We start from the raw sequence: 26,455 nt of genomic DNA, 5'->3' as shown, positions 1-26,455 counted from the left end.
GAGCTGCTGGACCACTGACACCACCGACTGGACGCGCTGTCAGTGTTCTGCACTTGGACATGTCGCTCATAATCCAGATTATAACAGTTTTGGGTGAGTCTATGTTTTTATCTGATGTTTTCTTTTTTAACCCGAAAGCTCACTGGAGGAACTTCATCGTCTGCAGCTGCCAAACTGTCTCACATCTCCAACTACAGCACATGTAATGAAAGCCACATGCAAACCATCATTCCCTGCCTTCTCAGAGGGTTTAAAAGAGGGGAAAATGTGAGGTCTGACCGCAAAATGCGACTTCAAGCGCTGCTTGAAAATGTGATTTTCATTTGCCTTTCTGGATTTTAGAGATCAGATCAGAAGCTGAGCTGTTTCGGGAGAGGATGGCGTGTTTTTTATCAGATCATGCTCACTGACAGTCTTCCTCCTTGCAGCCGTGTGGCGGTCCGCTGGGGCTCAGCTGCCGGAGTTTGCAGATGTTTGCACGGAGGGCAGCTGCTACCCCGCCACCGGCGACCTGTTGATCGGCCGGGCGCACAAACTCACCGCCTCCTCCACCTGCGGCCTGAAGCAGCCGGAGCGCTTCTGCATCGTCGGACACCTGGAGGTAAGAAATAAACGAGCTGCTGGTCTGAACCTGGAGCGCCAAGCTGAGCAGGGTCCATCTGTGAAGTCACTCAAGTGGGAGCTGCTGATTTTTACCAGATAAATGAGCCAAAGTCTCGATCTTTATTGCCTGACTTCAGAGGTTTTGTCAGCAGCATATAGTTATTAAAATACGTTTTCTGTTTGCACTCCAAACCTTTATTTCAAGCCCAAAATTTAAAGAACGTGAATGAGTTATTTCTGGTGAGAAAGTGCTGATGTTGCACTGAGGAGGTGATTTTCACTATCTGAACATTTCCGTGAGCTGGAAGGATAATCTCATAGTTTGACACAGGAGCTGATTTGAAAGTGAAACTTTCTTCAGGTTCTTTGGTTTTTGCCTCTTTTGTGGCTGCAAACAACCAAACTTTAGTTAAAACAGGAGCTGCGAAGGGAGGAGGAAGATGGAAGAGATAGAAATCAGTTTGTAGCAGAAGAAAGTTGTGTAAAACCCGCGAAGTCAAAGTTAGAAATGGTGGTTAAGCGGACAAATGAGTGCATATATCACTGATAGTAGACCAGCTAACTCCTGTCACTGCAGAGGAAGACTCTAACAGGCCTCAGTGACGAGCAGGGAGCAGCTGATGATGATGATGATGATGAGATGAGAAACAAAAACTTCAACTAACATTAATCAACTGCAGAATTTCAAACTGACATGAAACTTTTGAAAGCTTTCCTTCCACACTCATTGCATTTAAATCCATCATGAGAGGACAAAAACAAGCTAATCATGTGAATTAACTCTGCAGTGTTAAATCATCTTCCTCTGCTGTCTGTTACAGTGCAGCACTCATTGTGCAATAGCATTCACCGTGAGCCCGGCAGACTGCACATAAAGCCGTGTTTGTGTCTGCACCGCAGCCCTGCACACACTGCATCATCGCAGTCTGACCTCACTCAGACACGTCTGCTGTCCTGCTTCGGTTTGCTGACATTCGTTTAGATGTACGTCTGCATCTGCTCCCTCCTGTAAACATGTTCTCTGTACTCTCAGAGACGAATGACGTTTTGAATTAATTCTGTTAAATGTCAACATTATCAGCCAGCCTTGAAGCAGAACAGTGCGCGATCATCACCCAGCAGTTCAGACGTGCTCCTGCCGCCAAGAGCGTTCATGCTGCGGTTATCCTGAACACAACAAAGGCTTTTCATGCCACGATCAGCGCTGCAACTTTGTTTTCAGTAAATAAACATGCTAAACATTAGCTTTGATTAATTTTCTTGTCACTCGGTTGGAGTAATGAGCGCAGAGTGGCTCAGTTCTCTGTTTATTAAAGAATTCATTAAAGTGTAGCAGCACTTTGTACACTGTATGTCATTTTTATGGCAGCAAATTATTGCTTATGAATTCTTGAAAGAGAAAGAGGGCAGTTAATGTCAGCTCTGAATCCTTCATTACATCTGAGAGTTCATCATGTCCATTAGGATGGAAACTGATTTAAAATGTCTGGAAAATTAATGTAACCCCTTCAGTTCTGCTCTTGTAACCTTGTTAACCTTTGGCAGTGCATTATTTTCTCAATGAATTGCTCTTAGTATGTCATAAATCATAAACGACGAAAGACCCATCGTGAGCTCCAAGACCCTTCAAGCAGTTTGTTTGTCTGATTCGCAGCCAGACACTCGAAGATATTTAGTGAACTGTCCAGTAAGATGAAGAGAAGCAGCTCATCATCATCAAAGTAACTGCACATTAATCGTGTCTAAAGCAGCTATTCAGTCAGCTGACTGATAGTTTCAGCTCCACATCAGAACTAGTCAGATAACAGTGTGTGTGTGTGTGTGTGTGTGTGTGTGTGTGTGTGTGTGTGTGTGTGTGTGTGTGTGTGTGTGTGTGTGTGTGTGTGTGTGTGTGTGTCTTGTCGAGTGGGAGTTCAGACATTCCTCTCTACAATAAAAGCGCTGTGTGCTTCACAGCCCCTTTCCTGTGTGCATGTGGTCCGGGGGCGAAGTCGGGGATATTCTCTCTTTATCAAACACCCTTCGGCCAGTTTGTGGCATGAATGCTGCTCTTATGAAATCAGGGACACACTGCGAGGCCTGTCTGAGCTTCCTGAGGATGAGCACAGTCCTGAAGTATGAGCTGCAGATGAGGCGGCGGGGGTGGGGGTGGGGGGGGGGGGTGAGTGAGCCTGAAGTAGCAGACATTTTTTCCCAAACGCTGCTAAGTGGAAGCACTTAGCCAGACTCTGCTCACGTTTCAACGCAGGCAGAGTTGGCAGGAGCTCTGCGAAACTGAGAACCTTTGCGTTGTTTGTTCACACGCTGCAAAAACTGTGAGATTTAAGAGTGTGTTTGTGTGTGTGTGAACCAGAGTTTAGCTTGCATGCACGCCAAGCCATGTGGCATGCAGCCGAGGCCTCTGCTGCAAACATAGTGAGCACATCATTAAACAGACACGGCACAAACTGGCAACGCCATGTACGCTGGACATCGTTAATTTGACGTTTCTCTCTCAGTTGCTGTGTGGACACCTCAAGCTTACACACATACAGCTGCTGATTTAACATTCATCAACTGATCTGCATGTCACATGTTCACATCACATGTTCTGGAACCTGGCTGCAGTCATTCGCTCCCACATTAGTGAGGTTGGACATGGATGTTGGGTGTTAAAGGTCTGACTCACAGATGATATTCCAGTTTCCCAAAGGTGTTGTCTGGGGTTGAGGTCAGTCTCTGTGCAGGCCACTCCGAACTGGCTGCTATTTGTGCACAGTGCATCGCCATGCTGAAACTGGACAAGATCCTCCCCAAGCTGTCGCTAAGCTGCAAGCGCTCTGTTGTCAAAAATAGCTTTGTGCACTGTTGCATTTTTTCCTGAATTGAAGCTAATTGGCCAACTTAAATCAGGAAAACAAACCAACTATTATCACTCAGTTGGTTCTAGACCTGCAAGTATGATTCCATTCGTGGATCAACAGAAAATTCATCATTTAAGTCATTTTTCAAGCACAAATCCGCATTTCCATCATCTCACATGTGACGATTTGCTCCTTCTCTTAAAAACTGACAGAAAAACTGAATGTCTTTAGAAATAACATGCAGTTTGAAGACCTCACCTTGTAATGTGCAATATATAATAATAATAATAATAATAATAATAATAATAATAATAATAATAGAATATTGATATATAATAATATTTAGTTGCAGCCCTAGTTGGTGCTCTGAGGGAGAGGAGAGAAAACTGTATGTTTGATCTGTAACATGAGTGAAGTGACTCTTTAACACTCTCTGTCCATCAGGAGGAGAAGAAATGTTTTGTGTGCGACTCCCGGCAGATGTACGACGAGGACAGCAACCCCGTCAGCCACACCATCGAGAACGTGGTCACCACATTCGCCCCCAACCGCCTCAAGACCTGGTGGCAGTCGGAGAACGGTGAGAAGCAGAAAACGTCCGTTAGGACTGAATGAAAGAGAGCGAACTCCTTTAAAGTGCTGGTTTAAAATGAACGAAGGGCGGCACAGCGTGTGAGCTCTCGCTGAGGCTGTTCTCATGGCAGCTGAGCTCAGTAATGACTAGACAGGAGATCACAGAGCCTCTCACTGCAGCCAATCACAGCAGCCCCAGGAGGCAGGGTTTACAGGTGTGCTGAGGAGAACAGGTGTGCAGATGGGAAACAGATGTGTGTCATCACTTGAACACGTGAGACTTTAAAGTGGAGAAAAGGGAAGAGTGTGATGAGGCAGCAGGGTAAATTCACCTTGAAGCCAGGTGGGTAAATATAAGCATACGAGTCTCAGGTAAGTCAAGAAAAGGACAAATTCTTTCCATACAGGAGCTTCTGCAAAGTTTCTAAGAGGTTAAATTAATGCCATTTTAATGTCATTTGCCACCATTTTCATTTGAATTCTCTGATCCACAAGAAAACATCACATGCATTTGATTGGTGATCAGTTAAAGGACTTTTTTTCAAACAGTTCCTGGACGGAGACATTGTGCATGAAAACACCAACATTTAAGAGATGGTAGTGCAACTTTGAGCTCAGTACGCACATAGACGGAGGACACACATGAAGCTCGTATGCATCCACATACATAAATATGGATGAGTAAGTTGGGTAAGTGTACTCTGTAATAGCTGCTTAAAGACTAGAGAGCTTTGTTGAGACTTCAGAGGCACTAACACCATCGCTGCATCCTCAATCTGAGTCCTGGAAGAAATCACATTCCAGTGAGTTTCCACACCAGCACTCCTGAGCTCTGCGGTCCCACATTCATGCTGCACATGGACTCGCTGTTCCTGGTGCATGGTGGGAAACTCTCAGAGGTGTGAGTCATAGAGGGGGCAGCAGCCAGCAGTGCAGATGGCTTTGAAAGAGCAGGAAGCTGCAGACACACAATGGCTTTGCATGGGATTTCCTAATTCCCTCGCACTAGTCCTCCAGTTACATCTTAGCTTTCCAGCTGTTTGCAGCAGCTGTTGTTCAGTGCAGATTTATCCGTTTTAAGTGTTTCATAAGTGGAGTTTGGGAACCATTTCTTTCAAAGATAGTAGTTAGTTGCTGTCTACACTCAGTTATCAGCAAAGACAGCTCGCTAACGGACGACTTGTTTAGATCAAGAAGTAGCTGTAATGAGATATGACCGACACTGGATGACTTAACACTTGATCAAAATGCTGTTTGATAATCATTAAATCTGTGAAGGCTTTAAATTATGTTTCAAAAAAAATAAACACACGTAAATGATTTTAAAGACCAAACAACGTCGCTTAGAGTAGCTTACTCTCTTAATGACTGACAATCACAGTGCTGATTTTTAGCAGATATAGTGTTTACCATGTTCACCGCCTTACTTTAGATCAACAGTGAGGAGATCACCAAAGTTAGCAACTGTCAGCTGTTAGCTTTGAACTGTCATAAACTGCATGGGATAGCTTAAACCAAAGAATGCACAAATCGTATGCGGGACGTGAACACAACATGGCTAACAATGAATTAAGAGGTTTTATTTGTCTTTGTCATGGCTGACAAAGACCAGCCGATTCACAAAGCGTTAGCGGTTAAGTCTGATATCATGTTCGGCCTTCTGTAGCTGTTATTTCTGAAGTTTTTTCACTAACTCTGCGACAGTGACTTCTTATTTGCAGTTGAATGGACGGCGCTACAAGTATATCCTAGCAGCAATTAACACATCACTGACTGAGACATTTAATGGGTTTTAATTGTGCAAAGTAGCAAGTAGTTAAGACTTCAGCTGGCGCAACACAATCCAGAAGCGGATCTTAGATTAGATTCGTATGCGGGCATGACAGAGAGCCAGCTCACTCACACGTAAACATGCCGAAAGAGTCTGTAAATATTTAAAGGGAAGTGTGTAGCAGTGTGTAGGAAGTCTGTCAGCGGTGTGTTGACGCTGCAACGGTGAGTTTTCATGAATGCAGTCAAGAAAGAGATTTAATTGTTAATTATGTGCAGGTGCGGAGAACGTGACCATCCAGCTGGACCTGGAGGCTGAGTTTCATTTCACACACCTCATCATGACCTTCAAGGTGCCTGTTGTCTCTCTCTCACACACACACACACACACGCAAAAACACACACACATACATCATACAAATACTCCCGAGCTCACGGCACGGAGATAAACACAACGTCGAACAGCTGCGGTGCAGGAATGTGGAAAATGGGTTTGTTCCCTGGAGAACGGTGGGAAGAGAGGAAGGAGAGACGGGAGGACGAGTTCGGAGCTGTGCAGTAAAAATCAGTACCGGCACATGTCGGCCATGACGGCGGCCAGCTGTGTCCGTGCCTTTCATTCACGTCGTGTCTCTACATCATAGTCAAAGCAGTGTGTCCCGTCCCTCTGATACATACATAGAAGAAAAGAGGGATAATTCAAAAGAAGCTGGATGAATAATGAAATAAAAACAGACTTTAAAATCAACTTCAGGAGAATAAAATGAGTTATTTTGACATCTGCAAGCACACAAAGATGCAGATTTTACTGCAGAAAAACAAAATGACTTAAATACAAGCAGTAATAATACACAGGTGTACAGTATATTAAGCACATTAGAGCCATTGTTGCAGGTGATTTAGTGATTTTCTGTCCGTCCACAGACGTTTCGGCCGGCCGCCATGGTGATCGAGCGATCGATGGACTTTGGGAAGACGTGGCAGGTTTATCGCTACTTTGCCTACGACTGCGAGTCGTCCTTCCGCGGCGTGTCCTCCGGGCCGATGGTCAAAGTGGATGAAATCATCTGTGACTCCCACTACTCAGACATCGAACCATCCACAGAGGGAGAGGTGAGCTCGTTCAGCTCTTCTGTTGATAACAGTGCTCAGGGATTTTAGGGAAAATAGCCTATTGTTCCCAAACAGTCGCTTCAGGACAAGCCCGCCTTTCTCTCTTTCTCTTTTAGGTGATATTTCGGGTGCTGGACCCCGCATTCAGGATTGAAGACCCCTACAGCCTGAGGATCCAGAGTGAGCTGCTCCTAAATTCAATTGATAAATAAGAGGTTACCATAAAGAAAGCTGCTCTTTGGCAGCTTTAAAAGCTGTTATTGCTGTGTTGTTGGCATTGTACAGCACTGCATGTTTCTAAGAGGCGTGAACCGATGGCCAAAGATAAAATTCAGAGAAGATTGAGCCAGTAGTGAAAGAATAGAGGCTTTTGTGTTGTGGAAGGATTTGCTTCTGCTGTCTGATCCTGTCAATCCTCGTCCATCGCCCATCTGAGGCAGTCAAGAGGCAATAGAAACGACTTTTAGGATGTTCAAGGCACAGCAGAAGCTCACATTCATACAGCTGGCACGTACAGTATAGTTATGTAGTGCAGAATACTGTTTAACATCCAGTAATTCACCAATAATTAGCAGAGAAACATTTCTAGAATAAAAAAGGTAACACTTTATTTAACAGGTCTGTAATTTACTAATTATATCTAAGTGTCCTGGAAGGAACTATGTGATTTTCTATTAATCATAGAGAAGATATGACTGGACCTGTAGCTCCATTTAAATCTAGTAAATGCTAATTAATTAATCCGTGTTTAATTGTAAGTCTTCCTGATGTCTGTATGTGACCTGCTGTGCAGTGAATTTAAAACTGCCTGTTCAGTTATTATTGGTGCCAGATTACATGGTGATATCCAGTAAATTTACTGGAAATTATTTAGAAATTACAGACCCGTTAATCAAGAGACAGAAGCGAGTAAACAAGAACCGTAGCACCTGATTGACCTGAGCCTGACCTCTGACCTCTCGCCAAAGACAAACAGGTGAACTCGTTACAGCATTTAGATGATTTCTAGTAACTGTTAGTCTGCAGTCCAGCTAACAGCTACCTGCAGCAGACTTTCAGGGGTCAGAGGTCAGACAGGAAGAGCACCGCATGGAATTTCGCATGTGGAAGGGACCCGGCCTTTGAATGCACGCCTGCATCCAGCCTGCGACACACACACACACACACACACACACACACACACACACACACACACACATGCAGAGGCCTCATGTTACGCGTGTGGGGAATGCTGCAGGTGTGTGAGGAACAGCGGCGGCGTCTTTGAGGTCCAAAACTCAGAAGAGAGGTTTGCCTTGTGGAAATGAGCGAGAAAGATTAGCTAAGACGGGTTAAAGGAGGCTGCTCAAAGATGTGCGTGATAAACACTCTGATCTCCTGTGTGTGTGTGTGTGTGTGTGTGTGTGTGTGTGTGTGTGTGTGTGTGTGTGTGTGTGTGTGCAGACATGCTGAAGATCACTAACCTCCGGATGAACTTCATCAAGCTCCACACGCTGGGCGACAACCTGCTCGACTCCCGCGACGAGGTGACGGAGAAGTACTACTACTCCCTCTATGACATGGTCGTCCGCGGCAACTGCTTCTGCTACGGCCACGCCTCCGAGTGCGCCCCCATCGAAGGAGCGCCGACTGGGGTCGAGGGCATGGTAAATCAAACGCACCCACAGTTGGCTAGTGGAAGAAGGAAATACAGAATAGAAAATATGCAAGATTCAGCATGTAGGAGAGGCTGGACTGACTGTTAGATCCCAGTCCTACAGTACGGGACCAGTGCCGCAGCTGGCGCTCATTATTTTGTGTGTGCGTGTGTGTGTGCGTGTGTGTGTAGGTCCATGGCCGCTGTGTTTGTAATCACAACACCGAGGGGCTGAACTGTGAGCGCTGTCGAGACTTTTACCATGACTCCCCTTGGAGACCTGCAGAGGGAAGAAACAGCCATTCCTGCAAGAGTAAGAACAAAAAACTGAACCAGGATGAGACGATTGACACCACTCGCATGCTGCTACAGCTAGCAGGCGGCTATCTTAGCTTAGCATAATACCTGAAAATGGGAACACACAGCCAGCTAGGCTCTGTCCAAAGGTGACAGAATCCACCTTCTCACCAATCAACACAAATCCATCTGATTGTGTAGAAAAGTTAATCAAACTGCCAGCTGTTTGTCCTGCTGTCGGTTTTCATGCTAAGCTAACATAGCTTCATATTTAGCGTACAGACAGGACAGTGTGATCAGACTCAAACTGTCAACCAAACCAGGACACTTCAAGAAAGTGCTTTACAGACATGACACTCGACTGCAACCATTAGCTGATTTATTGATTAGTCGATATGCAACTGTTCTGGTAAATGATTGATCCTTTCAGACATTTATGCAGCATTTTCTAAACTATAAACCATTAATCGGCAACATGATCAGCATGAATTGATAATGAAAATTATACTTTTTTGCAGCCTTGTGTACAGTAACAGATTAAAGTAATGAGATAATCAGGTATGCAAAATACATGAAAAATACATCGTTTACAAGAGGAAAGTCTTTGTACAAATGAAATAAAATGTGGATTTTTAAAAGCGCCAGTGAATCCCGCTCTCTCGCCTCCTTTCCCAGAGTGCGAGTGTAACAACCACTCCACATCGTGTCACTTCGACCTGGCCGTGTACATGACGACCGGCAACGTGAGCGGAGGCGTGTGCGACGACTGCCAGCACAACACGGTGGGCCGGCAGTGCGAGCAGTGCGCACCCTTCTACTACCAGCACCCAAACCGGGACCTGAGGGACCCCAACATCTGTGAACGTCAGTGGCCTCTGCGTAACCTCTGACCCCTGAGTGTTTCCCACCGCGATGCTCCTCTTTATGGCCCGCTGCACTCAAACAGTCTGTTAAAATGCATGTTGTGTCCTCGTCCTTAGACCAGCACCACCTGGAGCTGGACTTTGAAGCGAACAGCAGAAAGTAGCTGTTGTTACATCGTGATTGTAATTGCTGCTAAGTGCTGGGTGCGAGTGGAAATGGTGCTGTGAAATGACAAACAGCCGCCCCCTCTCTTCTCCACTTCACAGCACTCATCTTTTAAATTACACACAGCTTTGGCACGACTCTGCTTTTCGTTCTCTTGTCCACTCCTGCATAGAAATATTTTTTTAGCACCATGTGAGGAAATCCTATCCTCATTCATTCATTCATTCATGTACCAGTTTTTAGCTGCGCTGTGTCTTCTGTTATGAAAGATATTTTTCTGAGCTCATGACCTGAAATGATAAGCTGTCCTCTCTCTGCAGCGTGCAACTGTGACCCGGCGGGGTCTCTGCAGGGCGGACTGTGTGACGCTCGGACCGACGTGGCAGCCGGGCTGATCTCAGGCCAGTGTCGGTGCAAAGCCAACGTGGAGGGCGAGCGCTGCGACACCTGCAGACAGGGACACTTCGCTCTGGGACAGGGGCCTCAAGGCTGCCAGCGTGAGGGCCCCCAAGTTTCTAAATTGTGTTATCTGTTAAATATCTCAGCTCACACAAAATACAGAATTTGTTGTTGTTGTTATTAGTTATTCACATTGTTCATGACTAAAAATAAGGAAAACTAGCCATTGGACGGAGGTTGGACATTGTTCATGAATAGTTTCATTTACCATGAAACATTTGCTGTATTGTAATTTGCTCCTGGAGATATAACAGTGTTTATCATGGTAGTCAGCGCTCCTTTGATTTGTCCCTTAGTTAAAAAAGCAAAACTTTAATCCCTAAAAAGCTGTTCATTAACAATTTAAACATTTCCACTTAAAACTGAACAATGCTTATAATCCATTATAAATACCATAAAATCCCAGTAAAATACCTTTTACGGGATAATTTTAAGGTGGAACATTAAGGGATTTGGTTTGGTAGTGACTTCAAGGAGCAAACACAGGCGCAGTGTCGATGCACTGCAGTGAGACACACTGATGTGTCGCTTCATTGTTTTGCTGTGTGTGTTTTGGCAGCGTGTACCTGTAACCCGCTGGGCACTCTGCCTGGAGGAAGCTGCGATTCGGACACAGGAAGTTGCTTCTGCAAGCGCCTCGTCGATGGACATAACTGCGATGAGTGTCTGGTGTGGATCTAAACTTAACTGTCAGCCTCAGTTTGGATGTTCCACCTCTGTGTGTGTGTGCGCTGTGTATAAACAGTGTGTGTATAAACAGTCTCTTCTCGACTCTTTCCCTCGTAGCCGCAGCACTGGGGACTGTCCAATGACATGGACGGCTGCAGACCATGTGACTGCGACCAGGGCGGGGCTGTCAACAACAAGTACGAGAGCATGCAGTGTGTTTTTACATGAAGTGTGTAACAGCTGGAGTGTGAACGTCCAGGAGTCAGATCAAAGCTCAGTGCAGTTTCAGAGGCGTTCATCTTTTCTTTTCACATCAACAAGGACGGAGAATAAGGAATTATTTGTGTACAGAATGTAAATGTATGTGGACACCGTCTGTCTGTCTGTCCACAGCTGTGACCCTCACTCGGGACAGTGTGTGTGCAGGGAGCACATGTTTGGGCGCCGCTGTGATCAGGTCGAGTCCGGCTTCTACTTCATCGCTCTGGATCACTACACCTACGAGGCCGAGGACGCCAAGCACGGACCTGTGAGTGTGTTTATTTTACCTTCACATCTATTCAGTAGTGCTTTTCCCCACATATGTCCAGCTTCGTTGATCTCTGTCAGGGTGTGACGCTGGTGCCGAGGCCTTATCCTCTGGGTCGCAGTCCTACGTGGACCGGCATGGGCTTTGTTAACGTGCCAGAAGGAGCCTACTTGGAGTTCGCCATCAACAACATCCCCGAGTCCATGGACTATGACATCCTTATCCGCTACGAGCCGCAGGTAACGCACACTCACACGCAGACATAAGGATGATTTGTATTTCTACATTTAGCAAGTGGAAGAGTTTGAGGGTCAGGGGTGAAAGCAGGGTCGAGAACAAACCGGTGAACTGCGGATCTGACGGACACGCAGCTCCATCGTTCACCCGCACAATGATGAACAACGATGTCTTCAAATCTGCGTTTGGTCGGAGCAGACACACGCAGAGGTGATGACCTCGGGTTCGTTTCTCGGAATTTGGAGTTTTTGCTCCGCGAGGAGTTTTTCTTCCACAGTTACACACAAGTGACACATGGTGGGTTTAAAAGGCTGTTTCTGATGCTTTCCAAGAGGCCGTGCTCTTGAATTTGACTGTTTTTAGGCCACAAAAAATAATATGGAGCGCCATTATCACTGGAAAAATCTATGAAATTCTATGAAAAGGCTGAAACATGAGACTGTGCCTTTGAGCATCTCTCATTTCACATCGTTAGCATTGAACAACTGTAGTTCCTTAAGACTGTGAGAGCATGCTAATGGCTCAGAATGCTAACACAATGATTATTGTTTTATGTTGGTGAAAATCTCACAGTTTAAACACTTCATTGTCCAGAATGATAGTTAATAACACATATGTGTGTGTGTCTGCTGGCAGCTGCCGGAGCAGTGGGAGCAGGTAAACATCCGAGTGCAGCGTCCCGTCTTCAACCCTCCAACCTACTCCGATCACTGCAGCAACTCCATCCAGAGCGGAGACGCGCAGTCCGTCTCTCTTCCACCTGGATCCAGGTAAAAAGATGAGTGTAGCTCACCGTGTGTGTGCGGCAACACGCCCGCTGCGCACACTGACTGCGTGTTGTCTTTCAGACACGTGCTGCTGGTGATGCCGGCGTGTTTCGAGAAAGGACTGAACTACACGATCCGCCTCAGTCTGCCTCTCTACTCGTCAGTCAGCGACGTCCAGAGCCCGTACACGCTCATTGACTCCGTACGTTGAAATTTAGTTATGCGTTCTTTTACCCCTGACTTGTCTTCATGGAGCCGTCCCACACAGAGACTGTCCTGTTGGTCTTCTTAACTGTTGAGTGCTGCTCTGTTTCTTCTAATCTGTGTTTGTTTTCCTGCCGTCATAGTTGGTGCTGATACCTCGGGTCAGGGAGATGGACATGTTCCATGGGATCGACGGTGAGGGGGCGTGGGATACGTTCCAACGCTACCGCTGTCTGGAGAGCAGCAAGAGCGTCGTGAAGAGCCCCATGACCGACATCTGCAACGACTACATCTTCAGCGTCTCTGCTCTGCTGCACCAGGGAGCCATGGGTGTGTGGTTTTACATGTGTGTCTGTGTCTAATGTGTGTTTGTGCAGTGGCAGACACGACATCATAAGTTTTAATTATTGTACAAGTGATTTTTCATGACGTTCTAAATAAATCTGCTCTTCTTTCACGTCGTCCTTTCAGCGTGTCAGTGTGACCCTCAGGGTTCGCTCAGCGCTGTGTGTGAGTCCAATGGAGGTCAGTGCCACTGTCGACCCAACGTCGTCGGCAGGAACTGCGACCGCTGTGCCCCGGCGACGTTCCTGTTTAGCCCTGCCGGCTGCAGACGTGAGTGCTGTGTGTATGTTAGTGTGCTTAGTCAGCCCAGGAACAGGAAGTGGAATGATTCAGATCTCGCCCTCAGCTTGCGAGTGCGACCTCGGAGGCTCGATCACCGCCTTCTGCCATGAGGCGACGGGCCAGTGCGAGTGTGTCCCAGGGGCGTCGGGGCGCCGGTGTTCCCACTGCCTGCCGGGCTTCTGGGGCTTCCCTCAGTGCAAACCCTGCCAGTGTAACGGCCACAGCGAGCACTGCCACCCTCAGACTGGAGAGTGTCAGGACTGCAGAGACTTCACCACTGGACACCACTGTGAGAGGTGGGCTGATACGATGTGTGAGGGTGCTGACAAGTCCGTGTCCAGCATCAAGTCTTCATAGACTCAGTCAGTCAGTGTAGCTGAAACTCCCTTCATTGTGTTGCCTTGATAACAACACTCAAGTCTTCAGTGAAGTCAAGTTATGCAGGATTTAAATCCAAGTCCTCATTTTTGTAACTTAAGCCTGAGTGGAGTCTCAGGTCTTCCAGATGTGCTGTGAACCCTCGTTGATTCAAACTCTGAACCCAGTGCGACGGCTCTGCAAGCAGCAAAATCCTCAGTGTGATGTTTGTCCATCCAACGCTGTCAGGGCTTGTAACGCTTACAGTTGTAGGCTGGCGGCCCACAGAATCATGTGACCACACATGACAACACAGAACGTCACTGGGAAATCACTGAGTCCGCCTTTTCGCTCCAGGCAGCCCCAGAGAGCTAAATCAAAGGGATCAGAACTGGTTTCTCTGCTTCACCTTTTCCTTTACCTCCAGGTGTCTGGACGGTTACCACGGTGACCCAGAGCTGGGCTCAGGTGGCCACTGTCGCCCCTGCATGTGTCCCGACGGCCCCCGCAGTGGGCGCCAGTTTTCAGACAGCTGTTACCTTCTGGCTGACACCACCCAGCTGGTGTGTGTGTGCAGCTCTGGCTACAAAGGTACAGAAACACACACGCTGAGCATCGCACACTAAAGCCCCGACTGAGGTTGAAAACTCACTTCCTGTTTCCCCTCCTCGCCCAGGTGCCAGGTGTGATGAGTGTGCTTCCGGTTATTTTGGGAACCCTCTGGTGCCCGGCGGGCGCTGCTTGCCCTGCCAGTGTCACGGCAACATCGACATGCACGACCCGGAGTCATGTGACGCTCGGACAGGCGCCTGCCTCAAGTGCCTGTACCACACTGACGGCTACGGGTGTCAGCACTGCAAACTGGGTTACTACGGCAACGCCGGCACTCAGAGCTGCAGGAGTGAGTACGGCTGTTAATATGACCTCTGACTGACTGTACGCATGTCGATGAATGACCGAGATGCGAACTGAGCAGGATGTTCCAGAGTTAAAAAATGAGCTCGTATGCAGGTGATGCATTATCTATTAAATATGTGATGATCTGCTTACATTTGCACAACAGAAATCTGAACTAAAGCAAACACGTAAATGTGTATTTTGGACATTTTCTTTCCTCTTGTCTGGAAGAAGACTTAAAACGATGTTTTGCATTTATGTTACTTGTCAGGAAACATTTACTAATATATCTGCAAAAGGCTAATTTAGTTTTCTTTATAAATACAAGTTCAACACTTTTATGTCTTTTTACAGAGGAAAAAAGCATCAAACACCGACTCGTATGTGTTTTCTTATAGTTGCTCACAGTAGCTGCTGAGGCGCATGCGTAGCTCCTAATTTTGATGCTGATATGTGAAGTTAGAAGGTCGTATCTTAAAATTCTTTCACACAACTTAAATATTTTCTACTTTAATGGAGTGGTTTCAGCAGACCTACTTACCAAAATGAAGACACTGTGGATGAGTGCATAGCGAAGGCTGTATTTTACTGTTTGTACATAATATGACGTCCAGAAAACAAATTCTCCAATAACTGACGCACATCTTAATGGAATCTGATCACAACGTGTGATAAGAACCAATCTAGGCTTTAAAAGAGATCATCATCAAAGCTGTTTGTGTCTGTTAACCTTCAAATGCAGTCGATGCTAACACGTGCTACTGTCAGCAGTTTTAACACCAGGTGAGCCTTGACTGATCCCCTCTGTGCAGAGTGCATGTGTTCCCCGGTGGGCACGTCACCTGAGGCCTGTTCATCCCCTGACGAGTGCGAGTGCGATCAGCACAGCGGTCAGTGTCCCTGCCAGCCCAACGTGGTCGGTCAGAACTGCGACCGCTGCGCCGTCGACACGTGGAACATCGCCAGCGGGACCGGCTGCCAGCGCTGCGACTGCGACCCCGTCCACTCCTTCGGATCCTCCTGCAACGAGGTGAGACGCGATGATGAACATCAGCATCGTTTCCTGCATTAGCGACGCAGCAGCTGCTCCGGTCCCTCATCGTGATGCGTAGCTGAACCGAATCCCAGCGCTGCACCGCAAAATCTTGTCTGTCATTGCTGCTGCTGCCAGAGTTTTCCTGACACGATTTTCCAAACTGTTCCCATTGAGAGCAAAAGCTGCTGCGCGGCAATAAGTAACCGTGACCGAGCCGTCCAATCACAGAGGCCTGTTTGTGTAGGGCTTTATATGTGGACTCCAGCTGTTTGGGACAAGCTCCTCTCTCTGTTTTACTTCTGCATGTGTATACACAGAAACATGTGTAACCCCCGGTTACCAGAGCACTGTGAAATAGATCATTAATTCAAGAAATACTATGTTAAATAAAGTATGATAATATAGTCCCCACTTAAGTCAAAGGAAAAAGTAGAATAAATGTGATAATATGAGTGTTTTGTGAACGCAGAGCTACCATTAGCAACTAGAGAGGCCCAGTATAGCTAATATTTTTCTTCACACTCAGTTCCTGACTTTTTACACATATTTTACTTACTCGCGCCAACTCTCTGCTCCGACACGTCTGCTTCCGTTGCCGGTCAGTTAAGTCGTGCAGTAGCGCGCTCTCGGCTACGTAAAGAGTGGGTGTGACCCTTTGATGGGTGATGTCAACTTAAGTATTGACTGACAGTCAGGTTGTCCAACCAGATTAAACATAGTTTTAAATTATTATTTCACCCTTTATTCTGTTAATAAGAACTCTATTCATTATTTCCAGCTTAGATTATTTTCCAATAACCTTATTACATTCATAAAACACTCATATTATCACATTTATTCTACTTTTTCCTTTGACTTAGGTGGGGACTATATTGTCATGGTTTATTTAACATAGTATTTCTTGTATGACCTATTTCACAGGGCTGTGGTAACCGGGGGCTACACGTGCACATACAGGACAGAGTAGTGTGCAACCACACACGCACACACACAGTCATTTGGGTTTCTGTGTTTACTGGCTGCTCTCCATCAGAGGAAGGAAGTCTCAGAATACGCTGTGGAATAACTGAATACACGTTTCAGCCTCTTGTATCAGACTATAAAGGTTCATTGTGTCTGCTGCATTAAATCTGTCTGATAATGTTCTGTTGGCCTGACGTTCTGTGTTTGTGCTGCTCCTGCAGGTCACAGGACAGTGCTCGTGCAAACCCGGGTTCAGTGGCAGGACATGTCGGGAGTGCAGAGAGCTCTTCTGGGGGGATCCAGAGGTCAAATGTCACGGTAAGTCATCGCCATCAGGACAGAGTGCAGGGTGGGCTTCCCGTGCCCAGACATCCTTCGTACCTTCTAGTAAAACTGTCTTTATGTCTTTTCTGTCGTGGTGGTGACGAGAGACAATCCTGAGCCTGCTCCGACATGTTTCCACCCCTCAGAGTTTATGTCATTTATTTTATGTCAACACAAAGTAAATGTGTATTGAAATGTATGAAGACATTTGACACCTTTGGAGCCTGTAAGGCATCAAAGAAAGACCATTCCCAAAACAACGTCCTGTCGCCTGTGACAGAAACATCGCCCGACCCTGTGGTTCCCCTCAACTGTTTGGAGCTTTTCAGCATCGTTCAGCTCATTGTTTTGGCTTTCTTGCCCACAGCTTTGTCTTGGTTCACTTTCATTCGCTCGAGTCGGTGGAGAGAAAATCCTAAACTGAAACAGAGTGAATGTGATTGGAGTCGCACAGTGGGCAGAAACATGATTCTTAATCAGTGCTAACGTAGCTCTGTAACTGCTGCATGCTGCTGTAGTGGTGTGTTTACGGCTTGTTTCCACCGAGTGGCCCAAAAAAATCAGTTCAGGAAGGTTTAAATTCTCTTTTTCCCCGACAATGTTCTGCCTGGCCCGCACTGCAGCTTCACTCACTTCCTGCTTTAATGGAGAGCTTTCTGACGTTCCCTCTGGTCCTCAGTATGTGAAGCGTATGAACAGTTTGAGCGAGGCCAGCCGAGCTTGTTTATATGTTTAGGCATGTGGATAAAAAAAGACACGAGTCCTTCAGTGTTCGCCCAATAAGGATGTAACTCTGGAAGAAATGTCAGCGTGCAGAGCCAAACAATGGAAAACATCCTGCCTGTGCCGTGTTTGTTCTCCCTTCTCATGGGATATGATTCCCCCAGTCACCACGTTGGAGGATGTGAGCTTTATATTGTTTTTCCATGGTTTTCTGCTCCTTTTGTGTCTCTGTGTGCACCTCATTATGTATGAGAAAGCATTCCAGTGGCGGCTTTGGAGCGAGTTGGTTTTGTTAGACAGCTCAGTATCCGTCTCTGATCCCGCAAAGTTTTATTGTCTGCTCGACAAACTGCTGGAGAGCCCATCTGCAGAGATGCGCAGCTGACAGTAGCTGGCTCACCCTCTGAGAAACAGAGTGGGAGTCCGAAGGAAAAAGAGGCCAAGAGAGGGAGAGGATCTGGGAATGACCTCTCCTTCCCTGCTCATGAGAACCAGATGTTCTCCAGAACTCCCAGGCATCCCATTTTCGTCATTCGCCAACGCCCACAGGGCGCAGGAATCCTGAATTATTCCCGCTGTATTCCCCAAAGGTCTCTTAAGCTGTTAAACCAGCTGGAGCTTACTTTCGATGTGCACAGATGATAGACTGATGTGCAAATTCATGGGAAATCTGAGCACTGTGGGCAGATGTGTGGGAGAGGAGCGAGTGTTGATAGTAAACCCTTTTAAAGGCCACCACAGCTGAGAGGTTGTTCTCATGGCCAGATTTTGGTGTCAGAGGTTAAAATGTTTGTCTCATCTCCATCTTTGTGTGTGAGTTGCCCAAACCGGGCGACTGTTACGAGTCTGTGGCTGATGTGTGGCACATCGCTATAAACGGCCCATAATCAGCATTTATGACAAAAACAAAGCTTCAAACCAAACTTTCTTCTCCATAAATCACACCAATGGAAACACTGCATTCCTTCATTCTGATTCACAACAAGCCTCCTCTTCGTCCTCTTCTCCTCCTCTGGGGAGGGAGGCTCAGCTCTGCGGAGTGCCTCGACACTTGGGCGGGGGCTGGGGGGGGGTGCTGGAGGTTGAGTAAACTTTCCCTGTGGAGACTATCACACATCTCCTTTAACTGTTTCATGGTTGATTGTTATTGGTCCATTAAGCCTCACAGAACTCTAGATGGAAAACAAGTTTCATTAGAAAGTTATATTTAGTGCATCCGCTAAATATACAGGACAAGTGCTTACGAACTTGACAGAAGTGATAGCCAATAAAATCAGCTGTTTGGATTGCAATTCAAAACGCTCCATTAATGAGCAGATATTTTATTCCCCCTCCATGACAAATTAAACGGAAGGCCAGCAGTAAAATACAGTAAAATAAATTGCATGGTTTTACATTAATTTCCTGAAGATATGCACATGTATTGTTTTGTTTGTTGTGCTTTATTTCACCTTATTTCTTTGTTGGATTTCTGTTTTAAATAGTCATAGCTGGAGCTGGAGTGACCATTGAGCTCACAGTATCTGATAAAGTTTATCAGATATACTGATTAATTTAATTCATGCCCCAGTGTGTAGGATTTAGTGACATCTAGTGGTGCGGCTCGAGATTGCAAGCAACTGAATACACCTCCCCTCAACATCCCCTTCGCTCACGGCTAAAAACATGAGAGATCCTCTCTAGAGTCAGTGTTTGGTTTGTCCATTCTGGGCTACTGTAAAAACATGGCAGTGCAACATGGTGGAAGAGGTGTGGCTCCCTCTGTAGATTTAAAGACTTTATTCTACGCTAACGAAAACACAGCAGTCCTTATTTTCAGGTGATTAAACACTAATGAAAACATAACCCCCGATATCCTACACAGTGGACCTTTCAAGTTATATAATGTGGGTTTTAAAATGGCAAAAACTGCTAAGTTTTAGATGCAGGGTACTGAGATTTTACAAGAGAAATTAAGAAATACATGAATGAATGCGACAAGGTAACACATTTTCCCAGCAGAAGTTAATGCTGACAGACGTACAACTAATTTAACTGTATAAAAATGTTTGTGACTACAATGTAGTAAAACATTTGAATGAATTAAACAAGGAAAATAATTCAAATTTAACCACATTTCACAGTATTTCTCTGCCTCTTCAGAACTTGGGTTATGTGAACACATGTGTAGCACGTAGTCATTCGTCTGTAAGGCTAAAGCCTCTTCCTGGATTATTTTGCGTTCCTGACTTTCCTCTCTGCGTCTCCAGCCTGTGACTGCGACCCTCGGGGCATCTCCAGCGAGCAGTGCCATCGCGCCACAGGTCAGTGCACCTGTGTGGAGGGCGTGTCCGGCCCACGCTGTGACAAGTGCGCCAGGGGCTACCAGGGCGAGTTCCCCGACTGTCAACCCTGCCACCAGTGCTTTGCCGTGTGGGACGCCGTGGTCGGCGAGCTGACCAATCAAACTCGACGTCTGGAGGCCCAAGTTACAGAGCTCCAGAGCACTGGAGTGACGGCGCCGTATAAAGAATTAGTCAGCAGGCTGGAGAGAAACGCCAAGGCGGTCAGAGAAATAGTAGAGAGCAACCCTGCAGCAGTGAAGCTGGAGCAGATTCAGGATCTGACGCATCAGATTGCGTACGTACACAAACAGATTTTTAAAAAGATGCAGCCGACACCTTTTCGCGTGAGTTCATGACTGCCTTGTTTCTTCAGCGGCGTGATGTCATACCTAAACGGAAAGCTGAACACGACAGAGGAGGCCTTGACCCTCCTCCGCAGCGACGCCAATGCCACCGACGCAAACTTGGACGCACTGACTGCGGAGGTCAACGAGCTGGAGCTGAGGGTCCAGGAGCTGAGACAGCAGGTGTACGACGCCAAGAACGCCAACATCCAGGGTGAGAAACCAGAGTGCAGGAGAGAAAGTGTGTGTTTCTTAAACCTTTAAATCTTTCTCCGTGTTGTTTTTCCATATCAAAAGTCATGTTAAACCTGCCAGAAAGCCACCAATAATTGAGTAGAAATTACACACTTCTGTAGCCCAGTTTCACTCAGCGTACTCGTGCTGACGTTCCCTGACTCCCAGAAATAAATCATTTAATTAGCTAATTTTACTGTAATTTTGTCAGCCCATAAAGGAAAACTTCATCCTGCAGTTTATCAGTAACATTACAAATCAGCACATCTGGAGATACGTGGTTTTCACTGGACAGGAAGGGTGTGAAAAATAATCTGAATGGAAATACTCAAGTAAGAATACAAGAACATCAAATGTGTACTACATACTGTACTTGAGTAATAGTACTCAGTTACATTAAACTGCTGCGTGTGTGTTTTCAGGTGCCATGGACACCATTGGAGCTGCACACGTGCAGTCCACGATGGCGGAGCTCCGCGCCAACGCCTCCACCAGTCACCCGAGAAACACAGTGGAGCAGTCAGCCTCAGTACGGAAAGCCACGGAGGACAAACTGAGCAGCGGTCAGAAGGAGTTCAATCGCAAGCACCAGAGAAACTCGCAGAAGCTGGACAAACTGTCCACTGAGCTGGACAGCTTTGACCTGTCACCTCTCAGTGAGCAGGTGAGAAACTGAAGGACTGGATGCTTCTAAAAATCTGTCACGTCTCTATTATAAAGAGGCAACGTCTGAAAATGGTCCATTCAGAATGAGGCCGCATTCGGAAAATCACACGAGCGGCCTGAAATTCAGAATCTTGCCATATTCGGAATAACAGTAGTGTGCATGTAAATGTACTCAGTGTTGACAAAAGAAGACAACAATCCAACCTGACTGACTTATGCTCACTTTGTGTTTGCCGTCGCTCTGCAGATGTGTGGTGGTGCAGCTGAAGGCGACGGCTGCTCCGGCGCCCCCTGCGGCGGTTTGGGTTGTGTCGGTGAAGACGGGGCGCCTCAGTGCGGCGGAGAAGGCTGTGAAGGCATTGTCGTGACTTCCAAAACTGCTCTCAAGTCAGCCAAAGACCTGGACGAGGAGATCCAGGCAGCAATGCAGGAGGTGGACAAGCTGTCCAGGATGGTGAGTGAACATCGGAATTTCTTCAGAATAATTCAAGATGGGTGAGAGCGAGCCGCTGATTTTGTGTGCGGTCAGGTGTGGGAGGCCAACAACCGGGCAAACGACGCCAAGATGAACGCGATGGAGGTGCTGGTGAAATCCAACCGGAGCAAAGAGAGAGTGGAGCAGAGCAACGAGCAGCTTCGCAACCTCATCAAAGAGATCCGAGACCTGCTCAGCAGTGAGTCCACCACAAACACAGTCCCTGCAGAGCAGCTGCATTTGTCCATCGGCTTCTACGGGGCCGTGTTACCTCTCAGAGCCAGTTATAGCTTTAAAATCATGCATTTATGACATATTCACAGCCATAACTATCAGTTTACGTTAGTTTAATTGTTTTATAGGGAATAGGGATTTTTCTGAATATTGATGTTAGTGCTGTGCGATATCACGATATATGTCGTAGTGCGACAGAAAAATGTCTACCGTACGATATAATCCTCTATTGTTTATATCGTGATTTTAACGTGTGGGCCGTGGTTAGCTCGGCTAATGTAACTGCAGCAACACTACTGCTTTGTGGTAGCAGTTTACGTCACCTGCAAGAACTCCGTTATGGCGCTGCTAATGTTTTCAGCCATGCGTGCGAGAGCTAGTGGGAGCATGGACGTAAACAACGTAGCAGAGATGGAGAGCACAGTGGACGCTGAACCAACAGAACCCAAAGAGGAACTGGTGCTGAAAAGAGGGAACAGGAACTCCATCGTTTGGCACTGGTTTGGATTTAAAAAGGCAGACACCGACCAAAAAACAGTAATCTGCAAAACATGCCGCCAACAAATCGTTACTAGCGACTCGAACACGTCTAATCTTTTCTATCACTTAAAGACACGGCATGAAGAACAGTAGAGACAGCGTTAAAATGCGACAAACTACTAAAGTTAAATCATGAAGTGATGAAAAGAAAAACACACACCAAACGAGCCTGAAAGAGTCAATGTCCGAAGACGTCAAAAATATATCTTTTATTTTTAATTGTTTTTTAATTGTCTAGTAACAAAACAGAAAGTAGTAACAAAAAGAGGGACTATGGCACTAAAAAAGACTTTTCATTGTTTTTTGTCTTGTCCCTTTATATATAAAATATGTGTTTTATAAATAAAAGGAGAAAAGATCAGAGGCATTCATTTCATTTGTGTATATATATAATTTTAAGTAAAAATACTATATCGGGATATATATCGTTATCGGGATATAAAATTACCTATATCGGGATATAAATTTTTGTCCATATCGCACAGCACTAATTGATGTAAATGGAGACAAGAAACGGCTGCAGGCAAACCTTTCAAGAAAGGACAATGGACTCCAGCTATCAATGAAATGAACTGTATGGAGAAGTTGACTTTTATCTAAAGGCCACAATACAATCAACATGGAAAAAATACTGGAAGAAATAGTCCACACATATGGGCCGAAATCTATTTTAAGTCATTTTTGGTAAGTTACTCCTAATGGGAGTTTGGTTTAAAAAAAATGGTAAAATATTGAGAACAGGCAAAATTATAGTCCAGGATTTTTATCTAATAATTGATTTTTAGATTTCTAATATTTAGGAAGAGGTCTAAAATAAACAGTCCATTGTTGATTACTCGGCGCCATAAAGGATCAGCTGTGTTTCGTTTGTGGTCATCCAGATGAGAAGGCGGACGTTTCAGTGATTGAGGCGGTGGCCAACGAGGTGCTGGCTCTGGAGATGCCGACCTCGACGGAAAAGCTGCAGGAGCTGACGAAGGAGATCAGGGAGAAGGTCGGCACTCTGACCAGCGTGGAGTCGATCCTCATTCAGAGCGCTGAGGACATCCGGGCTGCAGAGACGCTGCTGAAAGAGGCCAAGGCTGCCAGGTGACACGCACGCTTCAGTCTGGAGCAAAAACACACTGTTCATATCCGAAAGATGGAAACTCTCACTTCTGCCAAATCACAGTATCGTGGGTTTTTTTGTAGCCAGCAGAGGCTTTGTGAGATCTTCAGATGTTCAGTCACACATGCCATACTTATGCACACACACTCACATGCACGATACTCACCAATACTTGAAGTAGGTGTATTTGTAGGTGTAGTACACCACCTCTCTATTTTAAAAGAGCGGCAAGTCAGCCTGCCACTGGAAGACAAACCCCCTTCAGAGCCTTAACATTCACACTGCGTCCCTCAGCGAGCAGGCGTCTACCATGAAGGAGACAGCAGATGTGGTGAAGGCAGCCCTGGATGAGACTGAGCGTGCTCAGAGCATCGCCATGGACGCCATCCAGCTGGCCCAGAACAACACCAAGGGCACCCTGGACCTGCTGATCTCTGTGAGTCTGACCTCTGACCTCCAAGATCACAGTACAGTGAGGTTACAAAAGTGGCTGTCATGGGAATAAAACCACTATCAGTCTGAAAATGGTGGAGTTGTATTAGAAATCAGGCCTGTTTGAGTCTCTGAAGTGATGGATGTCAACTGTGAGAACTGAGAGATGAGTGATTTTTCATGTGTTTGTCTGCGAAATGTCAAAAATCCTGATGTCCAGCACAATGTAGCTGAACTCAAACTGATGTGTTAAAGTCAAAGGAACAATCATAAAGCATGAAGAGACTCAGTTTCCAAGGAAATCTTCAAAGCAGTGGACGAATGAACAGACAATGTGCTGTTTATTTGACCATTAACAATACGTCCATTTACTACAAGTGTTATCAACATTGGACCAAAAACTGGGGCTCCACATGTTAGAGACAAAGTTCAGTCAACTTTTGGCTGAACTGCTGTCAGGTGACTGCTGGTCTGGCCGGCTGTGACGTCCAGAGGGTTATATATATATATATATATGTGTGTGTGTGTGTGTGTGTGTGTGTCAGGTGGAGTCGGAGACGGCCACGTCGGAGCTGAAGCTCAGTAACACCACGGGTCGTCTGGTTCAGCTGGAGAGGGAGGTCGGGCTGCTGAGACAGAACAAGCTGGAGGTGAACCGCATGGCGGAGACGGCCGACTGGATCACCAACCAGGCCAACCAGAACGCAGAGGAGGCCCAGCAGGTCTCACACACTCACACACTCGCACACACACACGCACACACGCACACACACACACACACACACACACACACACACACACACACACACACACACACACACACACATCTTTACCTTTAAATTTGAATTTTCAGGAGTTTGACGTGGAGGTGAGAGATAAATTCGAGGAGGTGGAGGACCTGGTGGAGGATAAAGGGGAGTCGGTGCTGCAGGCGAGGAGGAGAGCCGACGAACTGCAGCAGGAGGCCAAAGAGCTGCTCGCCCACAGCAGCAGCAAGCTGCAGAGACTCGGAGGTGATTGGTCACAGCATTTGTTGTATTTTCACGGCTTCCCTAATAACTGCTGTCATTTCCACGTTTCCATTCATGTATTTCTGATGTATTAGAGGCGTCACGATGAAGATCGTCCACACACTGAATACTGCAGCCACTCAAAAGTTTCATTAGGTAACATTTCTGCCATCAAAGGTTTCATCAGGCAAACATTGATGTGACAGAAAAACAGCTCCACCTACATTTGGGAGATCACATGATCCAAAAAAGTCATCATGAAACTAAATATCAGTCTCAAAGATGCAGTCAGTATCCAGCTGTGATGATCTGTTTTCCTTTAGTTTCTAATTTGTTGTCTTTCTTTACTTGATTTGTAAAAGCACTTTGAATGCAACACGGCTGATTCAAAGAGCTTTACAGTTCAGGGAGACAATAACGAAAGACATGAGAGAAGAAAGCAAAATCAGAAGAATCAGTGTGCTGTAGCTCAGGGCCCAAAATCAGCTACTGGAACTGCAGAAAACCAGCAAATATTCACATTTAAGAAACATCTGGATTGAAAAATGACATTAACTGTCAGTCAGTCATCAAAATTGATGCAGATTACTCTTACGTAAGTGTTTCAAGTCACACTGGAAAGATGTTAAAAACACAATCAGATGAGTTCAAGAAAAATGCAAATAAATAGAGATAAATGTAAAAATACAACAGATAGATGATCGAATCATTTCTCTCTTCTCTCTCTTCTCTGTGTTTTCAGAGTTGGAGAGCTCCTACGAGTCAAACCAGCTCATCCTGGAGGCCAAAGCTGCAGAGCTGGCCGAGCTGGAGCAAACCGTCCGGCGGATCCTGGAGGAGATCAGCCACAAAGTGACGCTGTACAGCACCTGTCTGTGATGATCACCTGGACGCTCCCTGATCGGCCCCTGCATGCGGCGTTTGATAGCTGTTAGGACCAAACACTGTAATATGTTTGACACCGTCAGCGCCCAAAGTCTGGATTGTGTGTGAGCCAAAAACTTAAGGTCCAAATATTTTGGACAGCTGAGCTGAAAATGATTTTAACAAAGGAAACGAGCTTTAAAGCTGCCAAAGATCATGAAAGTGCTGAAATAGTTGCAAAGGAAACCACTAAAAGCCAATGTGACCTCAGCGCTCCACAGCAGGAACGTGTAGAGATAAATTCAGCTGTCAGACACCACAATCTGTCTATTTCAATATATGAGTCAACATTTTTGATAGAAGCATTAAAGCTCTGTATGTACTCAATAAGCCCAAAGCTATGAAAACATTACCTGGACCAAAACAAACTGTTGTGACTGTCTGTGTGACTACAGATAAATATTACATTTTGATTAGAAATGAAGTTACTGAAGCATCTACGTGGTCTTTTTCTTCCTTTTCAGTGAATGACAGAACACCTCCAAGACATGTTTGTTTATTTCTTTTT

General features: G+C 46.0%; 1 protein-coding gene across 1 annotated transcript; it reads left to right on the top strand.

Moving 5' to 3' along the window:
* Positions 1-26,455, top strand: LOC139350565 (laminin subunit beta-1-like). The gene is made up of 33 exons (XM_070992039.1): positions 1-93; positions 429-601; positions 3,891-4,026; positions 6,069-6,142; positions 6,714-6,902; positions 7,019-7,082; positions 8,346-8,548; positions 8,731-8,851; positions 9,511-9,699; positions 10,185-10,361; positions 10,883-10,992; positions 11,110-11,189; positions 11,386-11,521; positions 11,602-11,760; positions 12,395-12,528; positions 12,607-12,727; positions 12,873-13,059; positions 13,201-13,344; positions 13,421-13,652; positions 14,141-14,304; positions 14,390-14,614; positions 15,423-15,640; positions 16,831-16,927; positions 19,906-20,275; positions 20,354-20,538; positions 20,981-21,222; positions 21,472-21,678; positions 21,754-21,898; positions 23,355-23,562; positions 23,876-24,017; positions 24,559-24,735; positions 24,867-25,026; positions 25,766-26,455. Exons 1-33 carry the CDS (start codon positions 60-62, stop codon positions 25,900-25,902), a joined length of 5,340 nt encoding a protein of 1,779 aa, XP_070848140.1. The 5' UTR covers positions 1-59; the 3' UTR covers positions 25,903-26,455.

Source organism: Chaetodon trifascialis, chromosome 22, assembly GCF_039877785.1.
Source record: "Chaetodon trifascialis isolate fChaTrf1 chromosome 22, fChaTrf1.hap1, whole genome shotgun sequence".
In the NCBI taxonomy this organism is placed as follows: Eukaryota; Metazoa; Chordata; class Actinopteri; order Chaetodontiformes; family Chaetodontidae; genus Chaetodon; species Chaetodon trifascialis.
Note: the sequence above shows the minus strand (reverse complement) of the source record. Positions and strands in the feature narration are given on the sequence as shown.

What these genes read in the sequence shown, in the direction of transcription:
- LOC139350565 (XM_070992039.1), top strand. Translation starts at nt 60, where the DNA reads ATGTCGCTCATAATCCAGATTATAACAGTTTTGG. An exon ending in TCCAGAGGTCAAATGTCACG is followed by an intron (nt 16,928 to 19,905) that starts GTAAGTCATCGC and finishes CTGCGTCTCCAG; the next exon opens with CCTGTGACTGCGACCCTCGG. An exon ending in AAAGAGGCCAAGGCTGCCAG is followed by an intron (nt 23,563 to 23,875) that starts GTGACACGCACG and finishes TGCGTCCCTCAG; the next exon opens with CGAGCAGGCGTCTACCATGA.